Source organism: Acyrthosiphon pisum, chromosome A2 (genome assembly GCF_005508785.2).
Source record: "Acyrthosiphon pisum isolate AL4f chromosome A2, pea_aphid_22Mar2018_4r6ur, whole genome shotgun sequence".
In the NCBI taxonomy this organism is placed as follows: Eukaryota; Metazoa; Arthropoda; class Insecta; order Hemiptera; family Aphididae; genus Acyrthosiphon; species Acyrthosiphon pisum.
This window is the reverse complement of record NC_042495.1, coordinates 115,312,195-115,326,396: the sequence shown is the minus strand read 5'-3', so window position 1 is coordinate 115,326,396 and position 14,202 is coordinate 115,312,195. Positions and strand designations below refer to the sequence as shown.

The following is a 14,202-nucleotide window of genomic DNA, read 5'->3' as shown; positions in this document are numbered from 1 at the left end:
CATGCAAAACAAATTTCGCAAACAGCGTGACGGACGTCTCGACATCCACGCCGCACCGCCGTCACACTGCCAATATCAGAATTAGCAATTTACTGCGGCTGGCGCTATATAATATACAACACGTTTATTATATTATATATATATATATTATACTTATATCGATATACATCATGTTTATTATATTGTAAGGTATCGACGATGACGACGCGACGGGAGGAGCGGGGCGGGTTCCCACAACCTCCTATCAACGCGGTAATTATTAGGTTATCTAACGCGCGGTATCGCGGAACTCTGTGGCACGACGGCCGCGGCGAGCAGCTCCGAGGCGGCGTTCTGCAGCAGGCGCCTAGTAATTATAGGTATATACGCGCGTCGTATAATGATTTGACCCATATATTTTCGAGAACCTCTACGGGTCACTTGACCTAACCTACCTAATCTAACCATACCTGTGCATATACATGATACATGTTTCCCGCGATACACAAACACGTATTATAAATATATAATCTACCCGTGGAAAAACGCGTTATTTTTCCTCTTGTAGACATGACAATAAAGTTTTGATAAATACTCGACGCGATCAAATTCGAACGTGAATAAATAATAATAGGCGCAGCGGGTATGGAAAGCGACGACAACGGCGGAACGAGCACACTTTGAAAGGATAGATCCCTGCGGTCATCCTGCAACGGACGGTTTGAAACGCATGCCGGCATCACGCGACTTGCAGTGTTCACTGCCAACCAACCAGCTGTCGGACGTGTGTAATAAATAATAACAATATTATTATTATTATATTATGTAGGTGGTCAGACAATGATAGTGATTATTAAAAAAGTATTAAAAATGCATAGTGTGTGTGTTTGTGTGTGTGAGGTACTTATGTGCAGTTGTGTTCGCACGCGCCGGTCATCGGATGCCGATTTGATTGACGTCGCATTCATCGTGCGTTGCAGTATAATATTATGCTGGGACAGTAGATTTAATATTTACATTTAATATTACCTACCTTTTTAACGATAGACTATGAGGTATGACACGTGCACTTTGTAGACACCGTAATAATTGCCCATATCGCAAGTTTTTAATGATACCGCGTGGGTTTTCGAAGACACTACAACTATATTATAATTATTGTCAGCGGCGAGAATGAATTAAATATTATTATATTTATTTACTACCTACTAAATTTTCGTAGCATTCAAATTCGGAGATCTCCCAATTGAAAATAAAATCTTATCTTGTAATCGTTTCCGACTCCATAATTTCTCCGTTTATAATATTATAACATTGTTATGGTATTATGGTCATAGATTGAGTAAGAGATGTGCATTGTTTATAGTCTATACTGTCGGACGTCAATATACTTATATATCTTCTATATATATAAATTATAATATGAGTACATAGTGTACCAGCTATGCGCCTATGTACATGGTTTTAATTGTACAGCATATATATTTTATTACTACACCGCAGAGAGATCAAGACAGCAACAGTGTATATAAAAGTACATTTGTGATTTGTGCATTCGTCAAGTCGTACCTATGTATGAAAATGTCTAGTAAAAATATTATGGTAATTTTCGAGAACAACTGAAGTCCCTATAATGGATATTGGCTCCAATAATAGTATATACAAATTACAAGGTGAATAATATTATACACATAACACATGTAAAAATACCTGTTACCTACCTATATTAAACTAATAATATTTAATTTGATTGTAAGATATAACAATTTTGCATAATTTATATAATTTTTTTGTTACAATTTAATATTAATATTTTATGAATTAAAACCAGTTTAACTAATTAAGTAAAGCGGTTGTCACAAATTGCTGCTTAATTCTTAGTAATCTGTGATCATTACATGGATATGTAATAACTTAAAATTATCTAATGTTATATCGACAATGCTTTTACAAGTACTTGAAGTACCTACACGTTTTTAACTTTCCTCTCTAAATCCTTGAGCAACTTTTTAGTTATGTTTTATAATAATCTTTTTAATGAAATCCACAAAACAAAAATATTAGTAGTTAATAGGGGTTACCATATATGAAACGTATGGAACGTATTATTAACTTTAAAAATCATTTTATAAATTGTCATCTTCAATATTATTTTTTGCATATGTAGTAGCTCAAAAATACGAACACAACGTAAAAACAATGACCTCGCTCTCTTTTTTTATGGATTACAAACTGCCCGTTGTCAAAAATGAAATTGGCACAGCATCACATGCCACATAAGTATGTGTCGGACATTCGGACGTCCATATAATTGTTAAAACGTTGTACATATAGATTATAGGTATAGCCTAAACCTAATAGTTCTATTTTACAACTCTCAGGTTTTTAAACAAACCACTTTGCTATACTTTTTACAGATTTAATCATGGTGTATATGTTAAGTATAGTAACCGATGAAAGTCCGGATTTATTACCTGTGTTAATGTTATATATTTTACAATTTAGTATTAACGATATAATAATATAATATATTATTTTACAGCATTTAACACAAATGTTTAAATCGGATCAAATGTGATGAATAAGTAAAACTATTCAAATTTTGAGAAAGTCATACAATAATTAATTGCTGCATACAGAAAAGTATGGGTATTCCGACTAGGTGCCGACATAGAATGCGCGATATTTTATAATAATTAAGTTGTCGTAACTTGCCAAGCTACGATGCTAAGATAGGTATAAATATAGGTAGACCTATCAATACACCTCGTTTGACAAGGATGCCCAAATGGAGCAAATTTTAGAATAATATGCCGTCGTTATTGTCCTGTAAGTGCAGCGCATGACGATAGAAATAGAATAATTGCATTTCACATTATCCAGTATTCACTGTAGATATACATGTCTACGCTGCAATACGACGTAGGTACAATTTGATTGCAAACACACACACGCCAGGGAATAAAACACTACACAATATGCTAATACAAATTGTCCATAGTCACGCGGTTCATTCGATTACGGCACATTTTCGATTTTCACAACATTACTCGATTGACTTAATTATTTATTATTGCCGATGAAAATCAAAAACCCATCTAATACCAACTTCTATAATAGTAATAACTAATAACCTGTAGTATTAAGGTCACTCCAATACATAATTCCGATTTTAATTATACTATAATATAATATGGTCTTCTCTACCAAAATTACAAACTACCGTTGCTCGTTGGCCGTTACCGTCTTATTAGCACAAAATATGTTGAAATATTACGTATCGTCATTGTTTCCATATTAGGTTCCAGCACGTCGGCACGTATAAACACATGCGCGCACTAAGAATTCTAACCAATCGTCTAGAACTCTAGACTTTGTCTATACATATAGGCTATAGCCTAATTGTTTATAAGTATAGTACGCACTAACGCGTTTTCAGGTGATGCAGTAACTATTATTTGTAATGAAATACATTTCACACTTGGATATTTTAATAATTATTATTATTGTAAGTAGTGCACAGTTGCATTAACGATTAACTTTATTGCACTTATGTTTCTACTCACTACTTACGTGACTATATGAGAACTTATAAAATACAGCTACCCATACTAAATCGTATATGTATAGTAAACGACAATAGGAAATAATATTTTACCATACTTTTTATGTAAGTATACGCTCTACCTACTTATTTGATAAAATGTTTTTTTTTTTAATACATAAGTATAGCTATCGCGGAGATATTTAATAGGGTTGCCTACGATTAAAAATAAGACTTAACAAATTAAAATACATAATATAATTTACATTAGACATAATATATTGTAACAAGAATTTAAATGTTTTTAGAAGTAACATGTAACTAAAACTGATGACTGTACTTCTATCAACTTTTGATAAACTTAAAAATGACTTTTATTTTCATTATTATAATGGGCCACTTATTTTAGAAATTTATTTAGTTAAATTAAAATAACTTACCAGATTTCCCAACGCGAGAACTCCCCAACACTACAGTCCGGATACGTCCAATATTCGTCATATTTATGTCAATAGGAAGTATAGATTAACTGAAATATAAAAGAAAACAATTATTATTTTCATAATTCACTGTATATTTTAGACAACAATAAATTCAATATATTATTCATAAAAATAATTGTCCTAAATTAAAAAACAGGTCTTTAAACTTGGAAAATGTACTTACTGTACTTTAATATAGTGTTCACATTATATTTATCATATCTCATAATTTATCGAATATATGTATAATTATAATAATTATAATTAATTAATACAGATAATATATTTCAAATATAGGTACAGTTTATATTATTAGTTAAACTGCTATTATCGCACAGTTTCAATTTTACATAAAATTATAGTATAATTGAGACTTGCGTGTTTAATACCTACTTTAATACTTATATATTATTTTTGTTTGTTTTTCAAGATAAGTTATTATTTTTATATATTAACACATGAGCACTAATTTGTAATTTAAATAATATAAATATTTAAATATATATAGAATATTAACTTACGTAGGTAAGTATTATTAAGTTTTTTCAAATATAGTTTATGTATGCAAAAATATTACCTATTAAATAAATATAAATTTAAAAAAATCATTTCTATTTTAAATATATATATATAGACAAGTGACTTAGTATAATTGGTACTTGGTATTGAAAAACCTAAAAATAAATTAATAAATCTACCTATTCACCTATCACCCCACAACAACCTAAAACAAGTCGGGGACTACTACAATGTACAATATACTATATACATACTAAAATTTATTTTAGTAACTGTAAATTTACTAAACTGTTTAATATCCACAACAGTTCCGACCCCCCTTGATCAGTATAGGTACCACTTAGATATCTTGTTCGGTGCCACTGTACCTATCCGATATTAAAAAAAGATCCATAACAATTTTAAGTATTGAATGATTATAAAACGGAATACGAGGTCGAATCAATTTCGAACGATATACCTTGTTGATATATATATATATATATTATTGTACCTATATGGATACTTAATATAATGCCATAGGATGTACAATTAATCATAAGGTTAGTTTCTCCATGGACAAATCTAAAAATGATTAATCATTCATAGCAGATGGTTTTAAAATCACCTAGCGTATTATATAATTGTTCTGCAATTTATTTATTTTGAAGTGAACAATATTAAATTATTACATACTAAATTACTAACCTACCGGCTTCCACTGATAAAATTAATGAATTACACTAGTGAAAATTTTTTTTTTTAATAACTGTTAGGTTTCATTAAACATGCCTATAATTTTTAAAATTAATAATTACAATTAATTTAATAACAAAATAATATATTCTGCTATTATATACTTAGTGATTACTTTTATTGCATATAGGTGTTATGTAAATAATTAGCTTCTTTTTACAATTTCAAAAAATAATGTCAATGTAAGTATAGGTACTTATTTTATTATTGTAAAACTAGTTGTCTTTCGCTCTGTAGTAATAAAATTTATTTTTTTTTTTTAGGTAATTGTATATAGTTTAAGTTACTTATGTATACCTTTAACTTTTGAGAATACGTTTTCAATATATTCTTATTAAAGTTAGTAATATTAATATTTTTAATTTATCTAATGCAAACCTAGTCAGGTACCTACATTTTTAATTTCATACTTCTGCAGAAGCGGAATTCCTTTCTTATATTTTGATGTATAAACTATAAATATCGAATATTGAACAAATAGTTTTAATTATTAATAATCATCTATACCTATATTGTTATTTAAAAAATAAATAAAAACCAGTATGTTGTGGTAAAGATACCCTATTTCAATTAGATTTATTTCAAACTAGAATTTTCGAAAAGCATTTTATTTCAAAAACACAGAAATTGACACAAAACTAGTTTATAACGAGATGTATATTATATAGGTAATATAGGTACTAATGTATAATACATATCGCCACCCCCAAAGTAAAAGGACGTATCTCAGTTTATATTGCACACAAAATGGTATTATGTGAAAATGAATAATGTGATAATACCGTAGCCAGTTTTTAAAAATTTAAATGGAAATACCATAATATATATCTATATTATATTATAATTATTTAATATTTTAGAAATTAGAGTGCTTACCTAGGTTATTAACTATATGGGCACTCCGTCAATGCGATGCGGTATTGTTGTTGATATATATTATTATACAGTATATACGAGTGTGCTGGATCAACCGTCAATCAATCTTCTCCACGAAGTCTATGACATTTTTGTCGGATATTACGAGGCGGTGTGACGGCAGTGAACGGCGAAAATTCGCTATGCGTTTTACGAAATTAAACTCTTCTATTTTTTTTAAGCTGTCGCGATAACTATAACACGAAACGACTAATGACGGATCAGTCTCGTCTGCGGCTGTTATAACGCGCGGGAACTACTAATTAAAATAATATGTCACCGTTTTATCACCAGCAATACTGCACACACACACACACAACCTACACGGGCGACCAAATGTAGCGATGAACACGTTGCGAATGCATGATATCGAAGAGGATAACGAGAACGGCCAAGTAAAATAATATATTATCACCGTTGTCTACACCTGCACACACGCACGCATGCACACACGCACACAGTCTCAGCGGGCGACCAAACTTCGCGACGAACACGTTGCGACTGATCACGTCGTCTCGGCGGTCACCGTCCGTAGCGGCGGCGGACCGCGGTAACGTCGTGTTGCTAGTCGGGGCCAATCGCATCCGTCCGCGGACGACGACGGTGCACCGGTGGTCCGCCCCTCGACGATTTTCCCGCGCGACATTTACTTAAAACTATTTAGAATTATGATAAGGGCAACGGACATAATATTATAGTCCCGAAAAATCACAACATTTCAAACATTTATGCATTAAAAAAACACTCAAATATGGTGTAGAAAAGTAAAAACTATATTGTTTTCCATACCTGTTTATTTAATAAATATTAACATAATAAATAGCATCTAACGAAGAAATAATTAAAAGGAGTTGTTTTTTTAAAATTATTTGTAATATTATAAACAGAGTAAAAAAAATCAATTAAAATCACTTGAAGATTCATTTTTGCAATCTCTAGGTTGGGATTCATTACCAGCTGGTACCTATTTACACGGAGATTTTTAGACTTAGTTCTATGTTTTTATCTTAGAATTAGATGTATGTCCAGCTGTACTCCAGTGCCTATTTTTCAAAAAAATTCGTACTACACATTTTATTTACAATTATAGAGATACAGTGACGAAGAGGACCAAAACATTAAATTGATGTACTATGCAGTGAAATATAGGGCATGCCTTTTTATACATTTAAGAGAATTAAAATCACACCACAGAAATAATTAAAAGTATCCAACCTTCATAATAATTCAACAGCGTGTTTATAACTTATTTTATCGTTCAGTCGTGGGATACAGCACGTTTTTTTGTATGATGTAAGTATGTAACGAAATGGACTGGTTCAAATTCTAGACATACCTACTTATCTTATTTCAAAGTAGAGAAGTATAGATCAATTTGGTAAAATGTTACTGAAATCAATTTATTTTTGGTACCTACCTTATCATAAAAAACTTTCATTTTTAAAAATTCAAAAATGTTTAATTGTTGTGTATAATACTACTATGTATACTACATTTATACTACCTATATAGTATCTATATATAATACCTATACCTATTTATTTTTATAGTCTTATTTATTAGTACCTATACACTTCTCAAATGACAAATCCGTAGCGCACACTTTTAATTTCGGATTACACACTTATCTATTGTTGGGGTTCACTAAAAAATAGGCATAATCGTATAGTATAACGTATGCCGTGTGGCTTAAGAGGACGTGATACTCGCATGTGTTGTATCCGTCTTACAAGTGCGTAATACATACCAAAGTTTACGCTTAGCAGAACACTACGTATAGCTCCGTTAATTTAAAAATTAGAGTGAATTGACCTCTTATAAAATCTAAAGATTATTATCTAGACAACCTCATACCGCTTTTTAGTATATTTTAATTTTAAAGCGAGTTATGAGTATTTTAAGATGTATAAAATTTTACAATTTTAAAATACTCATAAGCGAGTTATAGTTAAAATATACTAAAAAGCCTATGAGGTTGCCTAGATTTCTACTATTTCTTCCTTAATAATAATTGGCAAAGAATTATCTGTGGATAATATTCTGTGGAAGATATTATAGTCACTAGTTCCAAACATTGAAATATATTGACAGTTAGAACAATAAAATCACCATAAGTTTATAATAAAAAAATTTTATTTCACTTATATAAAAATAGCGATTTTTGGTTTTTTCTTAAATTTTATTTTCAACATTTAAATTTGCCATAAAAGTTTGTGACATTTTACGTTAAATATTGTTTAGAATTAAACAGTTTAATCATTTTTACAAAACAAATATAGTATTAAGGTCTAAAAAGATAGGTACATTCTTTCCAAATTGGTACCTATTATGTATGTATATAACTTGGACCAAATTATATTAATTCTTAAATTTTAAAGGATTGAACTATATATTTTATTATCTATCTAATATTAAGTTATTATATAATATTTTATCTATTTTGATAAGATAATTATAGTCATATTAAAGTAATTATCTATATTGGATTTCTTATGTAATTTATGATTTTTTTTAATAATTTAATTTAATTTTAAATTCTGAGCGGAGCAAGGAAGTTATAGTGGTTTTACAATGATGTTTATTTTTTGACCTGTATACAAAATTTCTACCAGAAGGAGTGTTTGGATTTCAACATATACCTATAGTACCTTATATTTTAGCAAATTGGATCAAGATGGTACTTTAGGGAGGTCATTTTTCGGTTTTTTCAATAGTTATTTAGTGCCACGGGAAAAACAACCGACAATAACTACGAAAAACCGCTAAAAATGGGATTTCAATTTCCAACGCTTTGTAGATGACGTTCACGTAATAACTATACTATAACCATATATAAGGTATGCGAAAGCCGGTTTACGCATAGGTACTATAGGTATAACGAAATAAATAAATAATCTCAATTCATATTATCATTGCTGAGTATCATATTGTGTATGACCCTTACACGTTTTGGAGGTTTTGTTTTTGAAAACGTGACTATATGCGTCAATGCAATAATAATACAATATGATTTAGGTACCTATCTATTAACTTATAAATTATTGAAAATTTGAATACTTTTCTTGTGATATCATAGAACGTATATTATTATATACGCGAGAATCCATATCCCAGCCTTAAGCCTTTTACAAGTCGCACTATACGTATAGTAATAGTAGACATAATATAGACAAATAGTAAATGCAACACCAAGCAATTAATAACTTGGTGGAAATTTATAATGACCTACATTCCATACAACTTAATATTAACAGTGAATTGTCCATATGAATATATTTAATATTTGAATGATCATCTGATACTATACAGGATACTTAAAATTTTAATCCAGGGTACCTAATTACAATTTTTGCTCCGAGTTTTTTAGCTATTTGTTTTAATTTTAAATATATATCGACAATTGGGGGAGGGGTGGGGGGTATTCGGAAACTGGAAGTATTAAATCCCTCAGGACATACCCCCCTCCCCCCAACTTAACTCTTAAACATGCACGTGCAATGTATTGCGCATATCTTTATATATTATAATTTAATGCATTTCTCCTGAATTTCTTCTACCGGGTTTATTATACTTCATTATAATACTTCACGTATTATGGCAGATGACGACGGTCGTCAAGTTCTATAAATTGTAAAATTATAATCATATCGCTTTGCATAGAATCTTATTTTTCTTCTGATTCAATAACTAAAAAAGCCTGGCAGTGACCTTGAAAAGATTAATCTGGACGTAGAAAAGAAAACTGAGTTCGAAAATTATCAACTATCAACAACGTGTTGGCTGCTGCGAGCCTATATCTCTTAATTTTCTCACTCATTGAACGTTTTCTGCGCTCTGTTAAATTATATAATTATATATTACATGATTTAACAATCGAAAAATATTCGTTAAACATTTTTTTCTTCTGGGTCCAAAAATAATCTAATATTAAATACAAATTTAATAATATCAAGTCGTAAAGATTATAACAAGTTACAATAATCTTTTCAAAGTCTTTACTTTATAATTTATTATTTATAAAAGCAATATTATAAAATCTGTTGATTTAATTTAACTTTATTAATACTTAATAGTAAGTGTTTTTTAACAATTTATTATTCTATAAGAATAAAATTATGTATTTCAAAAACACGGCGTTGTGTCTAGGTAATTTAAAATCCATCAAAGTATGATATTGCCTATGGCGGGCCATGCGAACCTATTAATTATAAGACGTGTCATATGTTTAACTGAGTTAATTATAGTTTATTTAATTATAGTTTATTTTTCCCTTGTTAACTTTAAATTTAAAAGTAAAATATAATGTTTATTAAATATTTACTTATAAGCTTAACTTTCTAAATTTTGATTTGACATAACTTAACTAACTAAAGTTATTTTTTCATTAACTTGTCCACATTTTCAGAATGGGAGTACCTATAGGTACTTAATATTTGGTATAAAAACTTATTTTTAATATTATGATACTATAATACTTAATTTAAATATTTATAATTTTAGGTACCTATAGTAGGTAAATAACAAATAAATATTAATTAATTTTAGGTTTTGTAGTACATAAATGTCGAATAACAATATGCTATATAATAATCGATAGTATATAAATTATAAAATAATTAAACAGAAGATTAAAACGCCAAATATATTTGTTAAAAAAAGTTAAGTATAGGCACCTACTAAAATTGAATGAACTTATTGTGTGGGTGTGGATCCTTTTAGTGTATTATCAGAATTAATACTGGGCATAAAAGTGGAAGTTCTCGTGGTAAAGGTGGTTCTATGCATATGTATGCTAAACACTTTTATGGAGGCAACGGAATTGTTGGAGCACAGGTAAATCCATTATTCTGTTTTTCGTACAGTTAAAATTTAAGCAATATTTACATTTATATTTTCCAATAAAAAAAACTGTAAATATTGTAATTTTATACACTCTATTTAATAATTATTTCATTTTTAGGTACCACATTGGTACTGGAATAGCATAAGCTGCTAAATATTTATGTACTGGTGGTGTGTGTCTTACCTTGTATGGTGATGGAGCTGCTAACCAAGGACAAGTATTTGAGGCTTTCAATATGGCAAAATTGTTGGGTATACCTACCTTGTGTGTATGTTTGTGAAAATAATGGCTATGGCATGGGAACTAGCTCTAACCGTGCATCTGCTAGTGTAGCATATTATACACAAGGAGATTATATTCCTGGTATCTGGGTGGACGGTATGGATATTTTGGCTGTCAGAGAAGCTGCTCGTTTTGCCATAGATTATTGTTCGGGTAGTAAAAGACCACTAGTATTGGAAACAGAAACTTACCGCTACTCTGAACACTCTATGTCTGACCCAGGAACATCTTATAGAACTCGTGATGAAGTTCAAGAAGTGCGTCCTTAGATCATATACATATCATATAAGATCTAAGAGTCAAACAACAGATCCAATAACGTAATTTAAAGAAAAAATCATAGGAGCTAATTTAGTTAATATTAATGAATTAAAGGTAAATAAACTAATAGCAATTTCTTTATTTTTATTAAAGTTGTCATTACTACCTATCAGTACACCATTCGTGGTACCATGATGTTTTTCAACATCTTGTTTATTATTCTTTTTTTAAACAATAGTGTTGTTGTGTTTTCAATAATTTATAATAATAATAAATTTATTATTGTTTAGCAAATTGATGATGAAATTAAAGCTCAAATCGACGATGCTGTGAAGAGAGCAAAAGCAGATACGGAAATTCCATTGTCTGAACCAGTGGCGTAGACATGATTTCTGAAAGGGGGGATCAAAAAAAAAAATACGACAGCTAAATGGGAGGTGAAAATTGGAAAATCTTCACACTCTCAAAACTTTTTTCTAAGGTACCTAGTAAAATATTTAACAATAGGAACAATGAATATAATTTGAATTGATTAAAAATTCACATTAAACCAGGGATGGAAAACATTTTTAATTTTTTCGTTTTCGTTAAGTTTTATTGATTTAAAAATATGGTTTTTGTTTAACGTTTTTAAACGTTTTTGATTTCCGTTTTTAAAAACGTTATTTTCCTATTGTTTCCAAATAACGTTTTTGATAATGTATAAATTTTTTTTTATATTATATTCTTATAACTTATAACTTTTAACTTTTAAGTTATAATAGTAGCGTGCAATATAGAAATGCACTTAAAGTTAAAAATTAAAATTAATTATTCTTAATATTTAAATTTTAAATCAAAATTATAATTTTTATAAAAATTAGGAAATTCAAAATTTCTGATTTGAAATTAAAATGTTTTCAAAGTTAAAGATTAAAAAGTAAAGACAAGTGTAATTTTTAAAAACATTTTTTTTTTTTCGTGGTATAAATAATTTAATAATTTAATAATTTATTATACTATAATTTATTTTCGTTTTCGTTTTTGATTTCGTTATTATTTTTTCGGTTTTTTGGGATTTTTTGTTATCGTTTATCAGTTTTTTTTTTTTTTATTAATTATTTTCGTTTTATTAATTGTTTTCGTTTTTTGTTTTTTTCCGTTTAATAACGTTTTTTAAAAACGTTTTCCATCCCTGCATTAAACACAATATGGAAGATTATCCACTCCAATACTCCATATTCTATAAAATAAAAACTTCTTTATTACAGAATGCTACATCATTAAATAAAATAAATAATAACTTAATTAACAAATCTAGTTTTCTCTGTTTTTTGCTAGTTCGTCTAAAACTTCTTCTGCTTTAAAAGAAATATTTCTATAAACTGCCATAAGTGTTAGGCCATTTAGCCGTTCTTGTAATAAATACATTTTTAATTTATCACGTTTCTTATATTTTACGTTTCTCTATGATAATTGATAGGTGAAATCAATTATCAATAATCCCATGAGTGTTTCTTTATTTAGATTTCAGTTAAATTAGTTGTATGTATATCACGATTATAAAAAACTTAAAAAAAAAATTCTTTATAATCGTGATGTATACGCAGTGAACTAAATCCGTAGATGCCGTGGCGATAATGATTTCTCATAACTTAATAACGATAATATCCGATAACATTTTAAACACAGACACTCAGTGGAACTGTGGAAGTATAGCCAATTTAGTCGAGCCCACATACGTCATACATATTATATACCTATATATAATATACCTACTATATAGTGTTGTCTCAGGTCTCTATAAATTATAATAAAGTATAACCATAGTCGTCAATCGTCATCGACCATTTCAACCAAATAAATATTACTATTTACTTTGCAATAAATAAACGAAAATAAAATTATAATGGTATTCAGTATGTTGACAAAACTGTCAAAATTCAATAGCTCGATAGATCATAATATGACAAAATATTCCATCATAGTGCATACTACAATATAATGTAAGCAAAAACAAAAAATAAATCTAATGGGGGGGGATCTGACCCCCACGTCACCCCCCCTTGTCTACGCCACTGGTCTGAACTTGCAGCTGATGTTTATTCAGAACCACTTGAGACTACAATTAGAGGAGTAAGTCCATTTCAGAGTTTGGAACACATAGGAATTGGAACAGCTATAAATTTAAAATAAAATTCTGAAAATTTATTTATTTATAATTCTTAAAGTTCAAACTGCACATTTACTAAAATATTAAGTCCATTTATTATATTCATAATTTTTTTATTAGATATGTTTGTGAATGGAATAGATTTTCTATGGCACTTTATTATTAAATTTTATTATTTAACTTTTAGTACAAGAGAAAAAATATATTTTTGTTGGATAATAAAAATGTTAAATATTTATTTACCTAAAAAAATTTTAATGCTATTTTAAATTGAAATGTACTTATATTAGAGCATTAAACGGTTGAATTTATTAATCAATATTTAATGTAATAATTATTAGTGGAGTAAAATTTATTTTTAAATAATGATGTGTTAATTTCAGTGGCGTACTGATAGGGTGGCATGACGTCAATACGCCACGGGCCCATGACTTTCGAGGGCTCTTCAAGAAATGTCACAAATCCAAAAAAAACTGTCACCACTATTACA

At 29.0% G+C, this 14,202-nt stretch overlaps 1 protein-coding gene and 1 pseudogene across 1 annotated transcript in view; one reads left to right on the top strand and one right to left on the bottom strand.

The window, feature by feature from the left end:
• Positions 1-6,695, bottom strand: part of LOC100163574 (ras-related and estrogen-regulated growth inhibitor) — an 86,875-nt gene extending 80,180 nt beyond the window's left edge. The window contains exons 1-2 of the mRNA XM_001946427.5: positions 6,136-6,695; positions 3,964-4,052 (exon numbers count right to left, since the gene is read on the bottom strand). Coding sequence (XP_001946462.2) covers positions 3,964-4,024 — 61 coding nt within the window. The 5' untranslated portion in view covers positions 4,025-4,052; positions 6,136-6,695. The remainder of the gene's footprint in view (positions 1-3,963; positions 4,053-6,135) is intronic.
• LOC100167664 lies at positions 6,519-11,929 on the top strand (annotated as a pseudogene).
• The last annotated feature ends 2,273 nt before the right edge of the window (positions 11,930-14,202 follow it).